The 26,080-nt window shown below is 46.0% G+C and overlaps 1 protein-coding gene across 4 annotated transcripts in view; it reads right to left on the reverse strand.

Annotated features, from left to right (window-relative positions):
* The window catches only part of LOC141133846 (NACHT, LRR and PYD domains-containing protein 3-like), a 200,609-nt gene that overhangs the window by 9,593 nt on the left and 164,936 nt on the right, over positions 1-26,080 (reverse strand). For all 4 annotated transcript variants that reach the window (XM_073623426.1, XM_073623425.1, XM_073623423.1 and 1 more), the window contains one exon: positions 11,374-11,544. In XM_073623426.1, coding sequence (XP_073479527.1) covers positions 11,374-11,544 — 171 coding nt within the window. The remainder of the gene's footprint in view (positions 1-11,373; positions 11,545-26,080) is intronic.

Consider the following 26,080-nt stretch of genomic DNA (forward strand, 5'->3'; position numbering starts at 1 on the left):
ATATATATATGATATGGACATTCTCTGTATTGGTGATTTAAGCACAAGAGTAGGGATGAGCCGAACACCCCCCTGTTCGGTTCGCACCAGAACATGCGAACAGGAAAAAAATTCGTTCGAACACGCGAACGCCGTTAAAGTCTATGGGACACGAACATGAATAATCAAAAGTGCTAATTTTAAAGGCTAATATGCAAGTTATTGTCAATAAAAGTGTTTGGGGACCCGGGTCCTCCCCCAGGGGACATGAATCAATGCAAAAAAAAGTTTTAAAAACGGCCGTTTTTTCAGGAGCAGTGATTTTAATAATGCTTAAAGTCAAACAATAAAAGTGTAATATCCCTTTAAATTTCATACCTGGGGGATGTCTATAGTATGCCTGTAAAGGGGCGCATGTTTCCCGTGTTTAGAACAGTCTGACAGCAAAATGACATTTTGAAGGAAAAAACACATTTAAAACTACCGCGGCTATTGCATTGCCGACAATACACATAGAAGTTCATTGATAAAAACGGCATGGGAATTCCCCACAGGGCAACCCCGAACCAAAATTTAAAAAAAAAAATGATGTGGGAGTCCCCCTAAATTCCATACAAGGCCCTTCAGGTCTGGTATGGATATTAAGGGGAACCCCAGCCAAAATTAAAAAAAAAATTGACGTGGGGTTCCCCCTAAATTCCATACCAGACCCTTCAGGTCTGGTATGGATTTTAAGGGGAACCCCGCGCCAAAAAAAAAAAAAACGGCGTGGGGTCCCCCTAAAAATCCATACCAGACCCTTATCCGAGCACGCAACCTGGCAGGCCGCAGGAAAAGAGGGGGGGACGAGAGTGCGCCCCCCCCCCCTCCTGAACCGTACCAGGCCACATGCCCTCAACATTGGGAGGGTGCTTTGGGGTAGCCCCCCAAAACACCTTGTCCCCATGTTGATGAAGACAAAGGCCTCATCCCCACAACCCTGGGCGGTGGTTGTGGGGGTCTGCGGGCGGGGGGCTTATCGGAATCTGGAAGCCCCCTTTAACAAGGGGACCCCCAGATCCCGGCCCCCCCCTGTGTGAAATGGTAAGGGGGTACTTACCCCTACCATTTCACTAAAAAACTGTCAAAAATGTTAAAAATGACAAGAGACAGTTTTTGACAATTCCTTTATTTAAATGCTTCTTCTTTCTTCCTTCATCTTCTTCTTCTTCTGGTTCTTCTGGCTCTTCTGGTTCTTCCTCCGGCGTTCTCGTCCAGCATCTTCTCCGCGGCATCTTCTATCTTCTTCTCCTCGGGCCGCTCCGCACCCATGGCATGGGGGGGGGAGGCTCCCGCTCTTCTCTTCATCTTCTTCTCTTCTTCATCTTCTTCTTCATCTTCTTCTTCTCTTCTTCCTTCTTCTCTTCTTCATTTCTTCTCCGGGCCGCTCCGCAGCCATGCTGTGGCATGGAGGGAGGCTCCCGCTGTGTGACGGCGTCTCTTCGTCTGACGGTTCTTAAATAATGGGGGGCGGGGCCACCCGGTGACCCCGCCCCCCTCTGACGCACGGTGACATGACGGGACTTCCCTGTGGCATTCCCCGTGACGTCACAGGGAAGTCCCGTCAAGTCACCGTGCGTCAGAGGGGGGCGGGGTCACCGGATGGCCCCGCCCCCCGTTATTTAAGAACCGTCAGACGAAGAGACGCCGTCACACAGCGGGAGCCTCCCTCCATGCCAGCATGGCTGCGGAGCGGCCCGGAGAAGAAATGAAGAAGAGAAGAAGGAAGAAGAGAAGAAGAAGATGAAGAAGAGAAGAAGATGAAGAGAAGAGCGGGAGCCTCCCCCCCATGCCATGGGTGCGGAGCGGCCCGAGGAGAAGAAGATAGAAGACGCCGCGGAGAAGATGCTGGACGAGAACGCCGGAGGAAGAACCAGAAGAGCCAGAAGAACCAGAAGAAGAAGAAGATGAAGGAAGAAAGAAGAAGCATTTAAATAAAGGAATTGTCAAAAACTGTCTCTTGTCATTTTTAACATTTTTGACAGTTTTTTAGTGAAATGGTAGGGGAAAGTACCCCCTTACCATTTCACACAGGGGGGGGCCGGGATCTGGGGGTTCCCTTGTTAAAGGGGGCTTCCAGATTCCGATAAGCCCCCCGCCCGCAGACCCTCACAACCACTGGCCAGGGTTGTGGGGATGAGGCCCTTGTCTTCATCAACATGGGGACAAGGTGTTTTGGGGGGCTACCCCAAAGCACCCTCCCAATGTTGAGGGCATGTGGCCTGGTACGGTTCAGGAGGGGGGGGGCGCACTCTCGTCCCCCCTCTTTTCCTGCGGCCTGCCAGGTTGCGTGCTCGGATAAGGGTCTGGTATGGATTTTTGGGGGGACCCCACGCCGTTTTTTTTTTTTTTTTTTGGCGCGGGGTTCCCCTTAAAATCCATACCAGACCTGAAGGGTCTGGTATGGAATTTAGGGGGAACCCCACGTCAATTTTTTTTTTAAATTTTGGCTGGAGTTCCCCTTAATATCCATACCAGACCTGAAGGGCCTTGTATGGAATTTAGGGGGACCCCCACATCATTTTTTTTTTTTATTTTGGTTCGGGGTTGCCCTGTGGGGAATTCCCATGCCGTTTTTATCAATGAACTTCTATGTGTATTGTCGGCAATGCAATAGCCGCGGGTAGTTTTTTTTTTTTTTTAAATCAAAAAGGTGTTTATTGAACAAATTTCCATACATAGCTTCCATTGTACATACATCGTGCAACAACATACCATTATTTACTATTACATTCCAATAATCCTGAAATATTTCAATGCTCTATTACTTTATGGTCACTAACCATCAATAAAACCTCATGGGTCCCCCCCGAGACATTGCAATAGTCTTGACATTACCAGCTCCCTAGGACTCAATCCAGGGGTGTCTAACCATGGTGCCCAGATCCTCTCAAATCTATTGGGGCTGCCTCTGTGTTGGTAAATGTGCTTTTCCATAATCAAAGTGTTGCCCATATGAGTAATCCATGATCTCACTGAAGGTGGAGAGGTCGATTTCCAGCCAAGCAGTATAAGCTTGCGTGCCTGGAACAGTGCCCTAGTGAGTGCTATTCTAGTCATCTCTTCCGGGACCGTATCCTCTAGGACTCCTAGGATGCAGTGAATTGGGTCAAGGGGAATGGTGGTCTGGAACACTCGGTTGAGTGTTTCCATGACCTCACTCCAATACCTATGGAGCTTCGGACATCTCCACAATAGGTGGATGAGGTCCCCCTGGTGCCGCTCGCATCTGCCACATAAAGGATCAGTCCTCCTACCCATCTTGTATAGTTTAAGTGGGGTGTAATGCACTCTAAGTATTATATATAGTTGGGATACCTTCTGGGCCACGTTGAGAGAGCATATATTAATAGATTGTAAGATTTCTTCCCATTGCTCTCCCGTAATTGGGCCTACATCTTGCTCCCATAGGGATGGTGCCCTGGTCGGGTGTGCCTTCAAAAGTTGCATCAGTAGCATTTGATAGCAATATGAAATGAAACCTTTAGTTTCTGTGCTGGACTGTATCAGATGAAAGATAGGGGTGTTGGACAATGTCCAGGGAGTAGCACTACCTTGTGTGTCCACCGCATGTTTGAGTTGGATATATGAATAATACATGTTATTTGGGAGGTTGTATTTATTTTGTAGCTCTGAGAACGTCAGCAGCCTGCCATTGCTAAATATGTGTGATAAAAGGATAACACCAAATGAGCGCCATCTGGGGCCCTGTTGCAGCTTTGCTAGCTCTACGTATGAAAGATTCCCCCATATTGGGCTGTATTCTGTGAAGCCTGTTACCTCCTGCAGCTGTCTTCCCTTGTTCCAGACTTTCTGTATTAAAGTAAGAGTGGGCGTTAGTTTATTGGATTTGTGAAACAGTTGGGCCTCAAGGCCTAGCGGGATTGTTTCCGCTCCTGTCCCAATCAGCATTAACTGCGCCGATGAGCCAGGAGGGTCCCGGTTCATGGAGCCCACCAACTGCTGCAACTGAGCTGCTATGTAGTACAACCAAGGGTTGGGTACTGCCAGCCCTCCGCTGTCCTTAGGGTTTTGTAGCTGTTCCAGCTTAATTCTTGGTGTGCCTGAATTCCACAGCAATTTGCGGAAGAGAGTGTTAACCACCCTAAAAATCTTTAAGTGTATTACTATTGGGGAGTTGTGTAAAAAGTAAAGTAATTGCGGCATTAAAATCATTTTTATTAAGTTTGCTTTGCCCGCTAGTGACATTTTGAGCCTGTTCCATGTGTTGATTTTGTCTCTAAATCTGGATAGCAAGGGGTATATGTTTAGGGGGCAGTATTCTGTTATTTTAGGTGAAATTTGTATGCCTAGGTATTTAAATGATGACGTTACCGGAACCGAGCAGGAGTCCGGTAGATTCACCTCACCCCCCTCGTCTAGCAACATCAAAGCCGACTTAGACCAGTTAATTGTCAGGCCAGAAAAATAGCCGAACCCAGTGATGATTCTTGTCACCTCCGCTAAGGACGTTGTGGTATCCCCCAGGAAAAGCATCATGTCGTCAGCGTACAGCATAATCTTTTCGTGGAGGTCCCCATATTTAAAGCCCGTAATCTGCTGACTTGCTCTTACCGCAGCCGCCAGCGGCTCGATAGCGATGGCAAAGAGCAGGGGGGACAGGGGGCATCCCTGCCTTGTGCCCCTGCCCAGAGCAAATGCATGTGACATCCTACCTGACATCCTAATAGTCGCCTTTGGGGAAGCATATAACAGTTTGACCCATGCTATAAACCGACTTCCAAACCCTAGCTTTGATAGTACCGCCCACAGGTATCTCCAACCTACACTGTCAAATGCCTTATTGGCGTCCAAGGAGAGCAGTGCCCTGCTTCCTTTATTATCTGGCTGCAGCTGCATATTTAAAAATAGGCGTCTGAGGTTGGTGGCAGTAGACTTGTGCGGCATAAATCCAGCCTGGTCGGGATGTATTATGGATTCAATGATCCGGTTGACCCTAAGCGCCAGGGCCTTAGCCAGTATTTTAACATCACTTTGCAATAGTGAAATAGGCCTGTACGAGCCCGGGTCAACCGGATCCTTACCAGGTTTCAACAATAAAATTATATTGGCTCTAGTCATGGAGGTCGGCAAACTGCCTTTTTTAAGCGAGTCATTAAACACTTCCAGTAGCTGTGGCATTATCCACTCACCATACTGGGTGAAAACCTCCATGGGGATACCGTCCTCCCCAGGAGCCTTGCACGTAGGGAAGGAACATGCCGCATGTTGTAGCTCTTCCAATGTCAGGGGTGCTTCCAGTGATTGCCTAGCCTCCTCAGATAGAGAGGGCAGATCAATCCCTGCAAGGTATGCCTCTAGCTCATCATCAGTGTAATCATCCCTCGCTACATAGAGATCCTTGTAGAAGGATGCTAGCTCTGATAGAACCTGATCCAGGCCATTAACCACCTTTCCACTGGCCGTGCGAATTGCTCCAACCGCTGGAGACAGCTGCTGGGACCTGGCTATTTTTGCCAGTAGGTGTCCCGTTTTTTCCCCTTCTTCATAGAATGCCTGTTTGCTAAAGAACCTTTTGCGTTCTGCGGCGGAGGATCTCAAGCGGTCCAGTGAATCCTGGGCCGAAATCCACGCCTCCCTCGCAGACTCCGTGGGGTCAGTAACATAGGCAAGCTCCAACTGGCGCACCTGATCTCCAACCTGTTCCAATAGTACCGAGGAATTTCTCTTGACCATGGCTATTTCAGCAATAAATATTCCCCTGAGGTAGGCCTTAAAGGCTTCCCAGGTTTGAATTGTATCTGTTAAGTGTTTATGGGAGTTGAAAAATAATTCTATTTGACTAAAAATTCGTTCTGGGGAGTTAAATAATTTCAGCCAGAAGGCATTGAGTTTCCATGGCGCCTTAGGTAGTGAGGTAGGGGGTTGGGCACTCAGCCATACAGCCACAGGTGAATGGTCAGATACTCCCCGAGGGAAGTATTCTATCTTAGAGATATATTCTAGCAAATTAGGAGTGCCTATACTAAGGTCTATACGGGATAGGGATCCGTGAGTTTTGGAGAAGCATGAAAACTGCTTTGTATTAGGGTTACGGATGCGCCAGAAATCTGTCCAGCCCAGTTCCGTAACTAGGCGGCTGAGTGCCGTGCCCCTCCCACCTCCAGGAGAATGGACTGGGGGGTGCCTATCCAATTTTGGGTCAAGGTAGCAGTTAAGGTCTCCCATGATTAACAGTGGGACATCAGGTTTGCCCGCCAGGTACATCAACAAAAGCTGTAGCACCTCCCGTGAGAACGGGGGTGGGATATATATAAAGGCTATAATCAGTGTTAAGGTGTACACTTTACAGTAAATGAAAACATATCTACCAGCACCATCCACTAGTGAGTCCAGTTCCTGGTATGCCAGAGCTTTGTGTATCAATACGCTCACCCCACGAGAGTAGGCGGTGTGAGTGGAGTGATAAGATTTGCCCACCCAGGCATACTGCAGGCAGCCCACATTATCCCCCAGGAGATGTGTCTCCTGGAGGGCAATAATAGCCGGATGGAATTTGCGCAAACCAGAGGAGATCATGACCCTTTTTAAGGGGTCATTCACTCCGCGCACATTCCATGATACTATGGGCGTGGATACCATTGCAAATATTCAAAGATACATTTAAAGGATATTCTTCTGGAAGTCAGAGCTGATCTGGTTATATGGTTACCCATGAGCATTAGAATGTGATTCATCAAAAAACATTTTTTCATTGAAAAATTGTCCCAATGGAAGCTAGGTGTTCTTGAAGGGTGGATAATCTCGCGCAACTGCGCGGCAAAACAGTGAAAAAAAACAAAACAAGAGTAGGAACAGACTGCGTTGAGGGCCCTGGGTCCTGCCACGCTGTGGCGCATACCTCCAGAACCGTCCCGAAACTGCGGGCTACGTGGTCTGTCCTGATTATGAATGCCAACAGGGCAATACAGCATTAGCCATGTATCCCATGGCTTCAAACATCTTCTACTTTTTCTGCACATTGACTTCCCCTGTGAGGGTCTGTGCTGCAAGTGGAAATAACTGGTTGAAAAAAATATAACAGTATTTCCAGTGGTAGTCACTCGCTGCGTAAGCAATTGGTAAAGTTCCTCTTCTGAATGAAAAACATGAACAGGAAAATGGACGCCCTGCTTTCTCTCGCATTTCTTCTGTCTTCTCTGGTTTAACCGGCTCCTTCTTCTCAACCCTGGTGGCGTATAGCTTGCTCATTCTGGTCTAACCAGGATGTTGCATCTTGCGCATTTTCAAAAAAGTGGTTCTGTCCGTTTGCCGTTACTCTCAACTTAGCCGGGAACATCATTGCGTAGGATAGCTGCAGCCTTTGTAGCCTCTTTTTCACTTCCATAAATTTTGACCTCCTGCGTTGTACCTCGGCGGAGAAGTCCGGGTAAAAGGATACTTTAGTGCCATTGTGTTTAATGCTGCCTTTTTCCCTGGCCAGTCTCAGTATCACCTCACGGTCCTTGTAATTCAGGAGCCTGGCCAGCATTGATCTTGGGGTGTTCCCAGGGGGGAGAGGGCGTGGGGGCACTCTATGGGCCCTTTCCACTGTGTAGATGGGAGAGAAAGCTTCTTTGCCAAAGACTTCCTGCAGCCATTCCTCAATGAAAGTAGTGGGGTCACGTCCTTCCACTTTTTCAGGGAGTCCCACTATGCGCACATTGTTGCGTCGCAGACGGTTCTCGATTTCGTCAGTTTTATTAAGGGCTTGAAAGGCGTTTTGTGTGGCCATCCTGACATCTCTGTTAAGGGGGGGCAACTGGTCCTCCACGTCGCTCACCCGGCCCTCCACTGCTGTGGTTCTTTCCCTGATTTTTTGCAGATCTTGGCGCATAAGGGATACTGCTTCTTTCAGACCCCCAAATTTCTCCTTCAAATCATCAACTGAGGCAGTACATTTATGCACAGCATGCAGGATTTCACTCAAAGAAGGCTGTATACTGTCTTCTGAGGGGGAGTCAGATGGGTCAGACATGAGATCCTGCTGCAGATCTAATGGCACTGTGTCATCTAGCATGCTTGTATCTTCCCTGTTAGGCTGGGGGGAGTCAGGTATATGAGAAGTAGAATGTCCGGCCAGCTTTTGGGTATAATAAAGCATGTCCCTGGGTTGTTCCTTGCCTTTAGGGAGTTTACTGGACTTACCCCCCTGTTCGGATTTCTTTTCCAGGCCGCGCTGTGCTTTAGGAGGCTGAGACCGGCCGGCGCCATCTTGGTCAGCTTGGGACTCCCAGGCCTCGGTCTCCATTCGGTTCCCCCGGGTCATCATCAGCACTAAACGATCACCTGTCAGTACCGGGTGTCTCCAGGAGGTATCAGGAAGCTCTTTGGGGCAAAAACGGGCGATTTCGGTGGTGAGGAAAGGATATTAGGCAGGATTCTCAGCGGGAGCTCCGTGCAGCAGGTCTGCTCACATGCCTCGTCAGGCCACGCCCCCGCCGCGGGTAGTTTTAAATGAGTTTTTTCCTTCCAAATGTCATTTTGCTGTCAGACTGTTCTAAACACAGGAAACATGCGCCCCTTTACAGGCATACTATAGACACCCCCCAGGTACGAAATTTAAAGGGATATTACACTTTTATTGTTTGACTTTAAGCATTAATAAAATCACTGCTCCTGAAAAAACGTCCGTTTTTAAAACTTTTTTTTGCATTGATCCATGTCCCCTGGGGCAGGACCCGGGTCCCCAAACACTTTTTATGACAATAACTTGCATATAAGCCTTTAAAATTAGCACTTTTGATTTCTCCCATAGACTTTTAAAGGGTGTTCCGCGGCATTCGAATTTGCCGCAAACACCCCAAATTGTTCGCTGTTCGGCGAACTTGCGAACAGCCAATGTTCGAGTAGAACATGAGTTCGACTCGAACTCGAAGCTCATCCCTACACAAGAGACTCCATTTGTTGAAATGTGTTCTGTGATCTTCACCTCACACACAGACACATCTTCTACTAGAAGCTCTCTATGTCTCTACTCCCCCCTCCCCCCTCCAGGTTTTACTTTTACAGTTTGTTCTATTCTCCAGCTTTTAATAATATATTTATATTTCTTAGCTTTTAATAACATCTCACACCTCCCCTTTCTTATCTATGTATAAAATAACATGTAATAATACAGTTTTGCACGGAACAGACATTTTACACACAGTGATTGAGTCCTGTGAATCTCTTCCTGCAGCTTCAGGATTAACTTTTGTTTTAGAGAAATAATTCCATAACTATATATATATATATATATATATATATATATATATATATATATATATATATATCTGCACAGAAACAAGGGATAACATTTACAATTATCATCTTTTATAAAGTAATTACATTTTGCAGGAGATTTTTGTATTTCTAGATTTATAATCTTTGTAAATGTAAATAAACTTCCTGCTTCCTGGAGGGGGAGGGGAGGTTTCCATAGTTAAGGGGCGGCAACTTCCTCTGACACTGCTGTTGCTATGGAAACCCGACCTACAACCTATTACACGGCTCGTGCTGCTCTGAGCATGTGCGAGATCTGGAGGTGCATGCTGGGTAACCATGGAATACAGGAAGAGATACAGTCTGGCTTCAGATGCCCACACATGAGATGGCGGCGCCTGCTGGGACTTACAAAAGTAAGAAAACAATGCTGCAAACATACAAAGCGGACTTTGGATTACAGCGTACCTTTACTAGAATACATTCATCATGAGGATTATAGGGGGAGGTTTATCTACAAAGTAACATTTCTCCCGGAGCTCCGCTTTAAATATACAAGTGTCTTAAAAGTCCAACTTAGGGGTATTTATTTTGTTTCTAACAAGTTTTTGGATGTGGAACTACTGAGAGGAAATCCTCACCGACTCCATTTCTACAATTACTGTATAAAGTTCTTAGTTTTCTGCATAAAGTGTATTAATACCAATTCATTATTCTACTACACATTGTTCCAGCACTGAGGTTGTGGTAGTAGCAGACATATATTGTATGTAGTATTTGCTTTGTATTATAATTTTTGTTGTGTAATTATTATTTGGAAGTATCAGGATCAGGTGGTTCGGTGGTTTGTTACATAGTTACACAGCCGTATAGTAACACTGGGGTTATGGTAACACTTACCTCTGTCTGCAGGTAGGTTGTCTGTCTGTGTAATATAGAGCAGAGCTACACTAGTTTGTTATTTAGTGTATAAAATATGTACAAAGATAAAGAATGACAGAAAATACAACAAAGACAAAAGGACAGACACAGTCTGGCTGTGAGAATAAAACAGAAATAAACTTTTTCTGAGGATTATCCTGTGACAGGACCATGTCAGGAACATCCGCTATTCACCGGTTAGACCGGCACCATAGGAATCACCCCGTCCATATCTCAGGATCCTCAGTTTATGGATGTGGGTGGAGTTTAGCCATTAGCCAATCAACCCTGGGGGGTGTTCTCTGCCCAGCCCACAAGCCAGTCTTGTGTTCTGAAGGAACCAGAGCTAAATGGGCCATTAATGGTTCTGATGGATGAGGATTGGATTTCCAACACCAGTATGTGAGTCTGATCCCAACAAGACCAATCAGTGCTTGTCTGGTGTGATCAGACTCCATAGAACCATTCTGGGGGTTTCTCCTGGATTCTATCCTCACTACACATACAATGTTATATGTACATGTACCCCAACATGTCTACAATCAGGAGGAATTATTTCCATCTCTCTGTAACTAATATTTTTTTTTGTATGAGAGATAAAATAGATTCCTCTGATCTCTGATATACTGTAAATCAATGTCTGGCAGACAGTTCGGGGTCTTCTCACTGTATTGGCCTCGTTCTCTGCTGGGCTTGTAGATGAAATGACTAGGACTTCTCTTTGAGGCTCAGTGAGGTGACAATTTTACATCTACAAGGATGGGGGGATTTTATTGGCATCTAGGGGTCACTTCTGGTCTAGAGACTCGCTCTGTGCTCCCAGATTCTAATTGAGGACCATCTGTCTATGATTGGTCACTGAATGAAGAGAATATGGAGTCCTGTGCGTCTTCTGGTCTGTTTCAGGACCAAATTCAGCCCAAAATTCAGGTAGAAATGGCACCTGAAACGGTGAGTGGAGACGCACCGGACCCCCTTCTGTAAGCCGCTGTGACCTCCAGTGTGATCCCAGCCAAAGTCTGATCTCTGATAGTCAGTGGAGGGGGAGGGGATGAAAGCCTATAACAGTGAGTGACCTGAAGGACTATGATGGGAACTCCCAGTGTAACCAGCCAATCAGAAGTCTGTCTTTGTATAACTTTCATGTAGGTGACATGTCTGGATCCCTCACATAGAAGATTTATATCAGAATCCTGCAGAATATTATATCATTTATAGGATAATTCTCACTTCAGCCTCTGCAGAGTACAGCCAGGATGTCTGAGCCCCTCACATAGACGTTTTATTCCAGAGTCTTCCAGATTATTATCTAATAAATCCAGTGTGGTGAGGGATCGATTATTGATAAGAATGGATCGGAGATCATCCCAGCCGGAGGAAGTCACACCACATCCCTCCAACCTGCAGAGACAAATCCAGACACATGATATTATATTATAAGATGAATATGAGGAATTATTCCCATTTAGTGAAAAGTAACATAACATCACTAGAGCAGAATATCAGGATATACAGAATGTTATACAGAGGAAAGATCTTGTTATTAGGGAAGCTGATAAAGGTGAAGCTGTTGTAGTACTTATGTCTACACAGTATAAAGAGGGGGCGCTGTGACAGCTCAGTCACCCCCTTATGTACCCGGTTATTTAGCAGGACCTCACACAGTGTCTCATACAGGGGCTTCTGAAATTGATAGATAAGGGAAAGGATCTGGGGGGTTTATGAAATAAAACAGCAGAATTTCTGATGGTGGATACCCCAGTGACCCCAATATTCCATCACCTTCCTAAAGTCCACCAATCAGGAGTTCCCATTGAAGATCACTGGATTGTGGCAGGAATAGGATCCCTTATAGAGAATGTAGGGGGGAGGGGTGGATATACATTTCCAGCCTTTAGTGCTGAGACTTCTGGGATATATTAGAGATACAAGTACTATATTGGTGGATATTCCACATTTACAATGGGATTCTACATTCACACGGGGACACTTCACATTAAAGTACTTTATTTTTCCATCCCCCATTCTTTAGTGCCTCCAGCAATCAGATATCATCTCCATAGATGTAGATCATATACTAGGATGTTACAGGAATTATTACAGAGGATTTAAATGATGAAGTTTTTTTTACCTTAACGACTTCATCCCAGGAAGGATTTACCCCCTAAATGACCAGAGAACTTTTTACAATTTGGCACTTCGCTGCTTTGTCTGGTAATTGCGCGGTCATGCAATGCTGTACACAAACTAAATTTGTGTCCTTTTTTCCTTCAAATAGAGATTTCTTTTGGTGTTATTTTATCACCTTTGGGATTTTTATTTTTTTCAATATAAATGAAAAAAGATTGAAAATGTTGATGTAGCACTGGTAGATTTTAATCTACTGCTGATAGGTAAATTTAGTGGGTCGCTTTTTAGAGGAAGTTAGATTTGCCTCTGTTCCAGCTTGGCTGACGTTGCGTGTAGTTCCACATTATGCCGGTGGGTGTCATTGTCACCATGGGCTGGTGTTGGAGGAGCAACGTGTTGAAGCGGATGAGTGCTCCTCTGTCCCGGAGATAACTCGGTGGAGGTGGTCCTCCGAGTTGCATTCTGGGAGAGGGTATTTATGGGACAGATGCCATGTTTTAGGGTTCGTTTTCAGCCACCTGCTGGCCCTCCTGGCCGACAGGTATGCGTTAAGAGTACCACCTCGTGGTCCTCCGTTTTGGAGGCCCACGTCGCTGCGGCGTGTGGGTGGGCCCAGAAGCCTGTCTGGGGCCTACCACAGCAGCAGAGGAATGGTCCTGAGCTGTCTATCCAGAGTGAAGAAGCTGGACAACTGAGAAGATCCCAGGGGAGGACCCGTCATGGAAGGATCATGCAGAGTGCTGGTCTGGAGAGGGGCCTGGTGACTCGGTTAGAGGACATATCCTGAAGTAATCTTACTGCATAGTACTGCCGGGTTGGCTTAAAGGTTCAAGTGCTGTGTCTGACATTCATCAAATCCAATACATGCTGTGGCAGAGGATTGTACGGGTTTTACTTCAAACAAGTCTGTGGCAGAGACTTTAGTTCATGCTCCATGCTGGCTGCTAGACAAGTGAGAGAGGTCTATCCAGGCGGGAAAAGATTGACTTCCACGAGGGGAGCGCTTTCAACTGCAAGTGCTTAATTTCAAAGATTGATCTAAAGAATACTAAGGAAAGGTATTTGAGCTTCCCTGCAGCTTTCCTTCTACCTCTTTCCCGCTACTTCCCTTATTCATTTATTAAAGCACTGGAAAACCTACTCGAGTGTTTGGTGCTTTTGTCGTCCAGAGGTAAACTCAACGGAACCCTAGACCCGGTGCCAGTGAAACAGAGGTATCGAGAGTGAAGGTAACAAGCCCGCTTTAAACCAGCAGCTCCACCGAGAGTTATTGCTACATTGAAAAAAATTATATTTCTACTTTTTGTTATAAAAAATCCAATAAACTCAATTTTAGTCATATATTTAGGCCAAAATGTGTTCAGCCACATGTCTTGAGTAAAAACTATTTTAATAAGTGTATATTTATTGGTTTGCACAAAAGTTATAATGTCTACAAACTATGGTACATTTTCTGGAATTTACACAGCTTTTAGTTTATGATGGCCTATCTCATTTCTTGAGAAGCTAAAATGGCAGGGCAGTACAAACCCACCCAAATGACCCCATTTTGGAAAGTAGCCACATTTTGCAGATCTCACTTTTTGTCACAAAGTTTTGAAAATGTAAAAAAATAAAAATAAAATTTCCTTAGGTAAGACAGCTTGAGTGGAGTTCCGTCGGAAATTCTGTCGGAGAAACCTTCAGAGTTTATTCCGACGCCAAAACCGCTTGTGTGTATGGGGCATTAGGGTGTACATTTTTTCAGTTTCAGAGGCAATGAAATGCCAAGATAGCAGAGAACCCCCTAAATGACCCCATTTTGTAAAGTAGACACCCCAAGCTATTTGCTGAGTGGCATGGTGAGTATTTTGCAGATCTCGCTTTTTGTCCCAAAGTTTTAAAAATGTAAAAAAGAAAAAAAAAATCCTTTTCCTTTCTTCATTTTCCGAAACAAATGAGATCTGCAAAATACTCACCATGCCTCTCAGCAAATAACTTGGGGTGTCTACTTTCAAAAAAGGGGTCATTTGGGGGGTTTTGTGCTTTCTTGGCATTTCACGGCCTCTGAAACTGATAGGTAGTGATGAAGTGAAATCACCATTTTACGCCCTTAGAAATCCTGAAGGCGGTGATTGGTTTTCGGGGCCCAGTATGCGGCTAGGCTTCCAAAAAAGTCTCCCACATGTACTCAGGAGAAGCAGCAGAATGTATTTTGGGGTGTAATTCCACATATAACCATGTCATGTGTGAGCAATATATCATTTAGTGACAACTTTGTGCAAAAAAAAAAAAAAAATATATATATATACAAGTTTCAGGAAAAAAAAAATAAAAAAAAAATATGTGTATGTGTATATATATATATATATATATATATATATATATATATATATATATATATATATATATATATATATATATATATATATATATATATATATATATATACACATACACATATTTTTTTTTTATTTTTTTTTTCCTGAAACTTGTGGCAACATATAAAATATTCCATGGACTCAACATGTCTCTCAGCAAATGGCTTGGAGTGTCTACTTTCCAAATAGGGGTCATTTGGGGTGTTGAACTGTCCTGGCATTTTATGCCCAACATTAGAAGCTTATGCCACACATCACCCACTCTTCTAACCACTTGAACCACCAAGTCCTTTCTGACACTTTTTGTTTACATGAAAGAACTTTTTTTTTTTGCTAGAAAATTACTTTGAACCCCCAAATATAATATGATAAATGTTTTTGCCATACCAGAAACACTAGTGAGTTTGCCACATCCCTGTATATATAGAAAAAGTTAGAATACCCCCAATTGGGACTTTAAATTGGCAAAAACACTAATGGAATGAGTAAAATCATTTTATTGATACAAATGGAAACATACGATGATTACTAAAACAAACATGTACATCAGACACAAACACACATAATATAATATCTTGCAGTAGAATACAAAAGTACGTATATAGAGTAGTTTCCGGAAAGAACACTTTCCGGTAACCAAATCCAGGGAAAGCTATCCGGTACCCAACGTGTTTCAGGTTCAAAGTCCTTTCATCAGGGGTATTTGTATATTAGATTTTAAATTTGAGATATGGTGAATGGCACTGCAATCAAACACACAGAGTATTCAGGCAAGACTGAAATTAACATTGTCAGTGGATGGCATATGTAGAGGTCTAATTCAACCTATAGATTTGTAATGTAACGGCCTGCAGGAAAGGAACGTGTCAGTGGTCCCTCAGGCCAGGGGATGTGCAGCTGGAAACAATAACTTTACACCTTCTATGGAGATCTCACAGTAGGGGTCAGAATAGGACATTGGTCAGGGTCCTGCGTAAATGATGACACTATGTTGGAATGCTGTGTACCGTTCCTTAAGCTATGTACAGGAGGTCCATAAGGCACGCCATCTGGTCTGGCAAAGTCTGCAGACATATATATCATATATCATACATTTTTTTTTAAAGCAGAGGCCCTACAGATTAAAATGGTGGGTGTTGTATTTTTTTTTCACAAAGTATTTGCGCAGTGATTTTTCAAACTTTTTTGAATTGTAATGCACAAAAACACACTATATTGCCCAAATGTTTAGTGAAATGTAAAAGATGATCTTATTCCGAGTACATCGATACCAAACACGACATGCTTTAAAATTACACACACTCGCACACCGGTGACAAACTATATACATTTTTAAAAGCCTTTATAGGTTACCAATTTGGATTTACAGAGGAGGTCTACTGCTAGAATTACTGCCCTCGATCTGACGTTCGCGGTGATACCTCACATGCATGGTGCAATTGCTGTTTACATACAACACAAGACCGACGCTTGCATTTACCTTTGCGCGTGTGCAAGGGGGGGACAGGGGTGGTTTTATTTATATATTTTAATCATTTATATTGCTTTTTATTTTATTTTTACACTGTCCCTTTCATTTTATTTTTTATTATTTTTATTGTTATCATAGGGAATGTAAATATCCCCTATGATAGCAATATGTAGTGACAGGTACTCTTTTTTGAAAATGTTTGGGTCTATTAGACTCTAGATCTTTCCTCAGCTCTTAAAAGCATATGACCACACCAAGATCGGTTTGATAAGTTGCTTTCCCAATTTCCCAATGGAGCTGTTTATGTCCGGCGAAACTGAATTCATGAAATGCTCATAGCTTCCAGTTTCTTAGGCTATAGAGATGATTGGAGCCATTCTAGTCTCTGATCAGCTCTATGGTCAGCTGGCAATACCACTGGCTGTATTCTCGGGTTCCGCGGTAGGACAGAGAGCCTCTCACTGCTTGTAAAAGCAGTCTAGCGACTATATAGCCACTAGGATTGCTTTTACATGAAAGCTGACCGTCGGCCGAAACAAAAGATACCAAGATGATGCCTAAACCTGCAGGCATCATTCCAGTATAACCACTCAAAGTCCAGCAACATACCAGTATGTCGCTGGTCCTTGTTGGGCATATATTGTAATGATCTTTTTTTTTTCATGCAGCCAGATTCCTCCATTCACATTGATCAATCGGTGGTATGCCCACCATTAGAATTCCACCCTTCATCCACCCACTTCTAATGATGGGCATACATGCACCGTTCTTTTTTTTCGTTCATTCCATGGGCTGAATGGAAAAAAAGATCCTAACAGATACCTCTATTCACATCGATCGATGTGGATGAAGAAATCACTGCCAAGAAAATTAAACAAAAATATATGCCCCTAATTTCCACCCCTGCCCCCATGCTTCGGCATATATGCTTTTTTTTTAAACTGTGTTGGTGAAATCACCTCCTACAGTGCTGTAGTCATGGAATTAGGTATCGTGAGAGCAAACCCTGTTGCTTTTTAAAATAAATAAACCTGTGCTGCAGCTGAATGGTGTACCTGCTAAGCAAACAATGGTTAACAATAAAACACAGTAACAGTACAGTATAACAGTAATGTCAGGGACTTACTGCAGCAAGATGGAGATGCATGCATGCGCACATGCGCACATGGGTTCCAGTGTTGCCCCAACGAGCTGGGCAGCAGCGTATGTGTGCACGCGCAGGGGTACGTGCTAACCTCTGCTTGGTGCCAATGAGCCTTTATAAGAACAGCAGCTGCACTTGTGCAGTGCTGTTTGATCTGCAGCTTACCCGTGTTCTGAAACCTGTACCTGCTATCTGATTACCTGTACTGTAAATAAATAAATATAGTGCTATGTGTAAAATTATAAATATAAAGTGCAAATCTCTAAAATAAATAAATCCTACATATAAATGAATAGTCCAAAAAATGAAAAAATGAAGAAATAAAACATAAAAACTCTTCTTGTGATCAGTGTATCCACACAATTCCACCACAGTGATTGTCCGTCCTCAAAAGGAGTGCACACCACCACCAGTAAAAATGAGTCAAAACTCATATGCAGATCTCCCCATGAGCTCTTTGCTCTCACTTCCTCTTCCCAATCAAAGGTGGGTAATCCAGATGGCTCTTTTCTTAATGATAACTCAGCTCATCAACATCCAATGAAGCGGATCATCTCCCAGCTTGGCCCAAGATTCCATGAGTTCAGGACATGTAAATAATAATATAGTGAGATCATAGTGTTCTCCGTATACAAATTTATTCAAAGCCCCCAAATAGACAAGTTCCATCTACTGAGGAAGGCCTGTGATTGGCCGATACGCATCTAGAAGGGAGGAGTTGATAGTCACGTTCAGCCAGGCACTGTGTATGTGGACAAGGTGGTGCTACTCTGGAGGTTTTTATGTGATTTTAAAGTTTTTATCTTGTAAGTGCAACTTGTCTGTTTGGGGGCTTTGAATAAATTTGTATACGGAGAACACTATGGTCTCTATACTTAGTCTCAGTAAACACTTCTGCAAATGTGAAAGAAACTTAAAACACATCATCCATTTCACAGTCCCCACGAACCAGGTCACTCCCCACCAACCAGGTCACTCCCCACCAATCAGGTCACTCCCCACCAACCAGGTCACTCCCCACCAACTAGGTCACTCCCCACCAACCAGGTCACTCCCCACCAACTAGGTCACTCCCCACCAATCAGGTCACTCCCCACCAACCAGGTCACTCCCCACAAACTAGGTCACTCCCCACCAATCAGGTCACTCCCCAGCCACTTCCCATGTTGGCCCCCTCCCTTCAACTTATATCACAGGTGACCATTTCCCAACCTGCAGATGACAGACCCAACTCCAAAATATATCACTCCCAGTTACTCCACCCACACCCGCTGATTGATATCCCTTCATGACCACCTCACACCCCCCTTCTGACAGACCTCTCTCCCCAGCCTGTCCCCACACACACCCTCTCACCCATTGACCTGTGGATGAGGGAATCACTCCTGCAGTGTTATTGTGTTCTGCCAGTGGGGAGCCTTCCCAACCCACAGAATACAATGATCAGTGTTGCTAACTATAGCTGGCAGCACTGACTGTTTTGGGAAAAACCTGACAGGCGGGTTGTACTCAAGTCAATTAATAGATTGGCTTGAGAACAACCAGCTAGCCCATACATAGATCAACTATGGCTGGTCTCTGCTTAATTGGCTTAATTTCAATTCATGTATGGCCCGCTTAACCACAACGCAGTCCCTAAACATCCTTCCACAAACCTTTACATTTTTCCTTCCCAGATTCCTTCATTCTCCTCACCTGTACATAGTGCCCACTGTCATACCCTCCACACTCCTCTCCTGTACATACTGCCCACTGTCATACTCTCCACACTCCTCTCCTGTCCATACTGCCCACTGTCATACCCTCCACACTTCTCTCCTATACATAGTGCCCACTGTCATATCCTCCACACTCCTCTCCTGTACATACTGCTTACTGTCATACCCTCCACATTCCTCTCCTCTACATACTGCCCACAGTCATACCCTCCACACTCCTCTCCTGTACATACTGCCCACTGTCATACTCTCCATACTCCTCTCCTGTACATATTGCCCATGGTCATACCCTCCACACTCCTCTCCTGTACATACTGCCCACTGTCATACCCTCCACACTCCTCTCCTGTACATACTGCCCACGGTCATACCCTCCACACGCCTCTCCTGTACATACTGCCCCCATCATACCCTCCACACTCCTCTCCTGTACATACTGCCCACTGTCATACCCTCCACACTCCTCTCCTGTACATACTGCCCACTGTCATACCCTCCACACTCCCCTCCTGTACATAGTGCCCACTGTCATACCCCCCACACTCCTTTCCTGTACATACTGCCCCCTCTCATACCCTCAACACTCCTCTCCTGTACATAGTGCCCACTGTCATACCCTTCACACTCCTCTCCTATACATAGTGCCCACTGTCATGCCCTCCACACTTCTCCTATACATATTGCTCACTGTCATACCCTCCACACTCCTCTCCTGTACATACTGCCCACTGTCATACCCTCCACACTCCTCTCCTGTCCATACTGCCCACTGTCATACCCTCCACACTTCTCTCCTATACATAGTGCCCACTGTCATATCCTCCACACTCCTCTCCTGTACATACTGCTTACTGTCATACCCTCCACATTCCTCTCCTGTACATACTGCCCACAGTCATACCCTCCACATTCCTCTCCTGTACATACTGCCCACTGTCATACCTTCCATACTCCTCTCCTGTACATATTGCCCACTGTCATACCCTCCACACTCCTTTCCTGTACATACTGCCCCCTCTCATACCCTCAACACTCCTTTCCTGTGTATATAGTGCCAACTGTCATACCCTTCACACTCCTCTCCTATACATAGTGCCCACTGTCATGCCCTCCACATTTCTCCTATACATATTGCTCACTGTCATACCCTCCACACTCCTCTCCTGTACTTACTGCTTATTGTCATACCCTCCACACTCCTCTCCTGTACATACTGCCCATGGTCATACCCTCCACACTCCTCTCCTGTACATACTGCCCACCAATGGCGTCCCTAGGGGGAGGCAGAGGGGGCCCTGACCCCCCCAACATTATGCTGTGCCCCACCATGTGCCCCCCCAATAAAAAAATTTTTTTTTACAAAAAATCAATGTCTAAGAGGGAGAGAGTCCCCAGTCAGCTCCTGCGGGTGATTCCTCCCCCCTCCCTCTGCTTGCTGACACTGCATAATGCGAGCGCTTACACAACCACGGCAGCCCAAGCTGCTCCTTCCCCTGCATCCTCATTGGCAGGGAGAAGAGCGAGTTGCAGGAAGGACTCCACCAGGACTCTCAGTTACTGAAAAAACAGACTGATTTCTCCCATCCTTAGGACAGGAGAACCAGCCTGTAAATTCCAAGAGATGCCAGACCAGAGCAGTCAATAGCAGGGGCAGGACAGCAAGAGGAGGCTGGGAAACCCCACAGTGGCAGAACACCAGGGCCCAGAGGCAAGACAACCTTTGCAACCCTGATAGTTCTCCCACTGCTTTGGACCCTTATATTTTCTTGGTATGCTGGTGACATATATCTCTTGTTTTCTGCCACCCTGGGGGGGCCCAATACAGTAGGAAGGGAGCTCACTGCAGAACATGTGAAAGGGCCGTTGTGGGGTCGTAGTAAAGGGCCCCAGGATATATATATATATGCGTTTTATAGTTGCCCCCCTACTTTTGTCCCTGTCCCCCAATGTGCCCCCCCTAAATATTAAAGCTGGAGATGCCACTGCTGCCCACGGTCATACCCTCCACACTCCTCTCCTGTACATACTGCCCACTGTCATACCCTACACACTTCTCTCCTGTACATACTGCTCACTGTCCTACCCTCCATACTCCTCTCCTGTACATACTGTCCACTGTCATATCCTCCACACTTCTCTCCTGTACATACTGCCCCCTGTCAAACCCTCCACACTCCTCTCCTGTGCATACTTGTCACTGTCATACCCTCCACATTTCTCATCATTTACATACTGCCCACTGTGATACCCTCCACACTCCTCTCCTGTGCATACTGCACCCATCATAAACTCCACACTCCTCTCCTGTGCATACTTGTCACTGTCATACCCTCCACATTTCTCTCCTGTACATACTGACCACTGTGATACCCTCCACATCTCTCTCCTCTGCATAATGCTCACTGTCATACCCTCCATACTCCTCTCTTGTACATACTGCCAACTATCTTTTTTTCCCACACTCCTCTCCTGTATATACCACCATCATAATACCTCCCACACTCCTCTCCTGTACATACTGACCCTATTATACCCTCCACACTCCCCTCCTGTAAATACTGCCCCTATCATACCCTCCACTCTCCTCTCCTGTACATACTGCCCCTATCATACCCTCCACACTCCTCTCCTGTACATACTGCCCACTGGCTTACCCTCCACACTCCTCTCCTGTACATACTGCCCACTGGCATACCCTCCATACTCCTCTCCTGTACATAGTGCTCACTGTCATACCCTCCACACTCCTCTCCTGTACATACTGCCCCCATCATACCCTCCACACTCATCTCCTGTGCATACTGCCCACTGGCTTACCCTCCACACTCCTCTCCTGTACATACTGCCCACTGGCATACCCTCCATACTCCTCTCCTGTGCATAGTGCCTACTAGGGATGAGCATCGTGTTCGAGCCGAACCCATGTTCGACTCGAACATCATCTGTTCGCACATTCGCCGAATTGCGTAAGTTATGGGCCGTTCGCGCCAAATTCGTGTGGCGCGTCATGGCCCATAATTCACTGCGGCATCGCAGTGCATTGCTGGCTGATGATTGGCCAAGCATGCACTATGACCCGCATGCTTGGCCAATCACAGCGCCATCTGAACAGAGAGTCGTAATTGGTCAAAGCCAAGGAGGCTTTGGCCAATTATGGCTCAGGGGGTTTAGTACACGCCTTCACGGCAGCCCTGTGTAGTGTGTGTTCCGGCATTGAGAGAGATAGAGAGAGAGACAGTGTCATTTGATTTAAGTTAGATAGATTAGGCAGGACAGTCAGTGAGTTAGCTGCACTTACAGTGTATTGTGTATATATATGCATCCCAGGTGTTGTATATATATATATATATATATATATATATATATATATATATATATATATATATATATATACACTGTATTCAGTTTAGCTAGATCCGTTCCTATTATCTTGCTACTGACAGGCAGGCTTGTCTTGTTACATTATTTACAGCTACCTGAAGAATATTGCTGGTGTTCTTTTGATCCTATTAGTACCACAGTCAGGCAGCTAGACTATTTACAGTTAATGTAGTGCGTCCTCCCCACAGTGTTCAGTTAAAGCTACAAGTTAGTTTAGTGTGACCTCTGCACAGTGTTCAGCTAAAGCTACAAGTTAGTGTAGTGCGTCCTCTGAACAGTGTTCAGCTAAAGCTATAAGTTAGTGTAGTGCATCGTCCTTACAGTGTTCAGCTAAAACTACAAGTTAGTTTTTTGCGAGCTCTGCACAGTGTTCACCTAAAGCTACCTGTAGAAGGTTGGTGGTGTTTTCTTGATCCTATCACTACCGCAGGCAGCTAAATAAGCTACAAGTTAGTTTTTTGCGAGCTCTGCACAGTGTCCACCTAAACCTACCTGTAGAAGGTTTGTGGTGTTTTCCTGATCCTATCACTACCTCAGGCAGCTAAATAAGCTACAAGTTAGTGTAGTGAATCCTCCTCACAGTGTTCAGCTAAAACTACAAGTTAGTGTAGTGCGAGCTCTGCACAGTGTTCAGCTAAAGCTACCTGTAGTAGGTTGGTGGTGTTTTCCTGATCCTATCACTACCACAGGCAGCTAAATAAGCTACAAGTTAGTGTAGTGCGAGCTCTGCACAGTGTTCAGCTAAAGCTACCTGTAGTAGGTTGGTGGTGTTTTCCTGATCCTATCACTACCACAGGCAGCTAAATAAGCTACAAGTTAGTTTTTTGCGAGCTCTGCACAGTGTTCAGCTAAAGCTACCTGTAGAAGGTTGGTGGTGTTCTCATACTACAGGCAGGCAGTTGATTTTGCTAGCTGCAGTATCAGAGTATATATATATATATACTAGATGAAGGCAGTAACATGAGTACAGACAGAGGGGGTGCCCAAGAAGGACAGCAATCTGGCAGTCATGCTCCCCCTGCTGCAGCATACTGCCAGGTTTGCTCCAGTGATGAGGAGGGAGGGGATGATGAGGTCACTGACTCAACGTGGGTGCCTGATAGGAGAGAGGAGGAGGAGGAGGCACATCACCAACGAGGCAGGATGCCCTCCAGGGGCCTGCCTAAGGGCAGCACACTGACTACATCACACCGCAAACCTCCGCATGTGCAGGGCGCTGCTGTCTCTGCACGTTATTCCAAAAATTCTATGGTGTGGGCCTTTTTTGAGACGAGTGCATCAGATCGCACCGCTGCTATTTGCAACATATGTCTCAAGCGTATCTCACGTGGCCAAAACATCTCCCGCTTGGGCACCACATGCTTGACTAGACATATGTTGACCGGCCATGCAGTTCGTTGGCAAGCGTATATAAAAGACCCACACCAAAGAACAAAGAGGACCTCTCCTTGCTCCTCATCAGCTGAGATCTCCAACCCCACTATAACTTCAGTCCTCTCTGAGACCTGCACTGAAAGGAATGAAGGTGTAGAATTAGGTGTGTCACAGCCAAGTACTTGTGGGCAATCTGCTTTCGGTACACCGATGTCAGTTTGTACCAGGCAAATTTCCCTGCACCAGCTGCTGCACCGCCGAAAGAAGTTCGCTCCCAGCCATCCACATGCCTAGCGGTTGAATGCTAGCTTGGCAAAATTGCTAGCACTTCAACTGCTGCCTTTTCAGTTGGTAGACTATGCCCCCTTCTGTGAATTTGTGGAATGTGCGGTTCCTCAGTGGCAGGTACCCAAACGCCACTTTTTCTCATGGAAGGCGATTCTGGCTCTCTACCGGCATGTGGAAGGCAATGTCCATGCCTCGCTGGACAGGGCGGTCAGTGGTAAGGTGCATATTACCGCTGACACATGGTCTAGCAGGCATGGACAGGGACGTTACCTATGTTTCACAGCGCATTGGGTGACTCTGCTGGCAGCTAGGAAGGATGCAGGACAAGGTGCAGTAGTGTTGGAGGTTGTTCCGCCACCATGCCTCCAAAATGCCACTACTAATGATTGTGACACACCTCTCTCCTCCACCCCCTCCTCTTCTTCTTCCTCCTCCATGGCCTCTTCCTGTGCTTTGTCCTCGGAACCATTGGTGCTCCGTAGGCGTTCAAGGGGCTACGCAAGTACGCAGGCCAAATTATGCAATGCGGTGCTTGAGCTGGTGTGCTTGGGGGACAGGAGCCACACTGGGGCAGAGGTTCTGTCAGCTCTGCAGGGGCAGGTCCAGAGGTGGTTGACGCCATGCCAACTTAAGGCAGGAATGGTGGTTTGCGACAATGGCACCAACCTCCTCTCCACCCTCCAACAGGGACAACTTACCCATATGCCCTGTTTGGCTCACGTCCTTAACTTATTGATGCAGCGGTTCTTGGGCAGGTACCCAGGCTTACAGGATGTCCTGAGGCAGGCCAGGAAAGTCTGTGTGCATTTCCGCCGGTCATATAATGCCAGTGCTCGGCTGGCAGACCTCCAAAAGGAATTTAACCTGCCAAAGAACCGCCTAATCTGTGACATGCCCACCAGGTGGAACTCAACGTTGGCCATGCTGCAGCGGCTGCACATGCAGCAGAGGGCCATTAATGAGTACCTGTGCGACTATGGCACCAGGACAGGGTCAGGGGAGCTTGTTTTTTTTCCCCACGTGAGTGGGCCATGATCAGGGATGCATGCACTGTCCTGTCACCATTTGAGGAGGCCACGAGGATGGTGAGCAGTGACAGTGCATGCATCAGTGACACTGTCCCCCTTGTCCACCTGTTGGAGCACACGCTGCGTGGAATAATGGACAGGGCACTTAAAGCAGAACAGAGGCAGGAAGACAAGGACTTCCTTAGCTCTCAAGGCCCCCTTTATCCAGACAGTGTTCCTGCATGCCCGCCGATCACACAGGAAGAGGAGGAGGAGGATTGTGTCAGTATGGAGGTGGAGCCTGGCACTCAGCATCAGCAGCAGTCTTTAAGGGATCAGTCCCAAGAAACACATGGACCTGTACGTGGCTGGGAGGAGGTGGCTGTGGACCATGTCGTCCATAGTGACCCATAGGACTCCGGACCGAATGCCTCAGCAAACCTACGCTGCATGGCCTCCCTTATCCTGCAATGCCTGCATAAGGATCCTCATATTCCTGGTATCAAGGAGAAGGACCAATACTGGCTGGCAACCCTCCTTGATCTACGTTACAAGGGTAAGGTTGCAGACCTTATCTTGCCGTCGCAGAGGGAGCAGAGGATGAAACATCTTCGGGAGGCCTTGCAGAGAGGTCTGTGCAACGCATTCCCAGAGACTGGGAGGTTACAAACTCCTGTTTCTGGACAACGTGCTGCTGAGGCTTCGGTCAGTCAAAGAAGGAGCGGTGGAGAAGGTGGCCGTCTGACCGATGCTTTCAGACAATTTTTTAGTCCGCAGCCCCAAGGTATGATCGGTTCCAGCAACCATCGCCAGCGTCTGTTTTACATGGTGCAGGAATACCTAGGGGCAAGATCTGACTTGGTCACCATTCCCACTGAAAATCCTCTGGGTTACTGGGTCTTGAGGATGGATCACTGGCCAGAGCTTGCACAGTATGCAATTGAGCTACTGGCCTGTCCTTTCGGAATGCACATTCAGTGCTGCTGGAGGCTTTGTAACCGATCACAGGGTGCGTCTGTCCACCGACTCGGTCGATCAACTGACCTTCATAAAAATGAATCGGT

The sequence above is a fragment of the Aquarana catesbeiana genome, linkage group LG03 (genome assembly GCF_042186555.1).
Source record: "Aquarana catesbeiana isolate 2022-GZ linkage group LG03, ASM4218655v1, whole genome shotgun sequence".
Classification (NCBI taxonomy): domain Eukaryota; kingdom Metazoa; phylum Chordata; class Amphibia; order Anura; family Ranidae; genus Aquarana; species Aquarana catesbeiana.